Genomic DNA, 1,271 nt, shown 5'->3' on the forward strand with positions numbered 1-1,271 from the left:
TGGTTTTTTTTTTAGTTTCTCTTTGTTTTTCCGCTCGGTCGATGCCTGCCTTCTTTATAGGTCACCAAGGTGAAAACAGGCATCCTCCTCCCCTCCATGTGGCGCATTTGCAGACGGATGGAGGTATGTTTCTTTGAGAGGGGGGTGCAGGGGTCCCTTCCACGGCGTGCAAGGCAAGTACCACGGCATCGCCCGTACCGGCATCCTCCGCTCACCGCCGTGCCGGCATCCAGCAAGCGCTCCCCCCGGCACTCTGCCTTTGCGCACGGGTGATGCCGGCGTGCAGCAAGCCAGCCGCTCCTCGTACAGCGCTAAACAGAGCACGGGGTTATCAGCCCGGCTGATACACACAGATAAACAGCCCATCTCCCGCGCTGACACCGGTAACAAAGCAGGGTGTTTAATGCGGATTTACGGCGGGCAGCTCTAGCGAGGCTCAATACGCCTTACGGCGCTCGTGCCTACGTGGAGAAGTATTTCCTCAATTGCATATCGCCGACTTGTTTGCTAAACAACGTGCCAATAAAACAGCAACGAGACGACGAAGGCCGACGGAAAACCAAACCAGAACAGCGGGGCGTGTATCCAACCATAATCTACTTAAAATCAGTTAAGAACACTACAGCGAAAATGATACGGGCGGCCCTGGCCCTCGGCCAGAGCGCAGAGCCTCGCGCCTACAACCCAAATTTTACGGCGATGCTCTCTTCTTCAGCTGCAGAATGACCGAACCGGCAGATGCTCTTGTCGAAAAGAGGAATCCACCTTTATTTGCGAAAGGACATGGTCCAGCAGTGCTTAATGCTCTCGCAAAGGTAGCTGCCGCTCCCCACGTCAGCTGCAGAAGTTATCCGAGACACTGCGAGTGCAAACCGGTGTTCAAAACTGATACCGAGCGTTTCGGGCACGCTGCAGCCTAGATAAAGATTATCCAGAACGAATGCACACGCAATGTTTCCGACACCCCAAAGCAGGTCGTTGCAACCGGGCTCGAGCCTGGGAGTGAGAGTAGATGTCACGACCACATCGAAGGCTCGTAAGCCCATTTTAAAAGGCATCTAACCACATGCAGATTCGCCTGCCTCGTTTGCCTTTATTCATAAGGATGCATAAACCTTTCTCTGTTGCTCATGTTATACGAATCTCTCCCATCTTAATTCCCCTACGTGCCACGCTCCTTTCGGCTGGTGCCCATCGCCCCGCCGCTTTGCAACCACCGGTCTCGACCGGGGCTGGAGAAGAAGCCGACCTCCGGCAAGCCCGACGCGACC

At 54.8% G+C, this 1,271-nt stretch overlaps 1 protein-coding gene across 1 annotated transcript in view; it reads right to left on the reverse strand.

The window, feature by feature from the left end:
* Positions 1 to 1,271, reverse strand: part of LOC103916556 (zinc finger and BTB domain-containing protein 16-like) — a 46,797-nt gene that overhangs the window by 37,464 nt on the left and 8,062 nt on the right. The window contains exon 4 of the mRNA XM_009323564.1: positions 199 to 311. Coding sequence (XP_009321839.1) covers positions 199 to 311 — 113 coding nt within the window. The remainder of the gene's footprint in view (positions 1 to 198; positions 312 to 1,271) is intronic.

The sequence above is a fragment of the Pygoscelis adeliae genome, unplaced genomic scaffold (assembly GCF_000699105.1).
Source record: "Pygoscelis adeliae isolate BGI_AS28 unplaced genomic scaffold, ASM69910v1 Scaffold275, whole genome shotgun sequence".
In the NCBI taxonomy this organism is placed as follows: Eukaryota; Metazoa; Chordata; class Aves; order Sphenisciformes; family Spheniscidae; genus Pygoscelis; species Pygoscelis adeliae.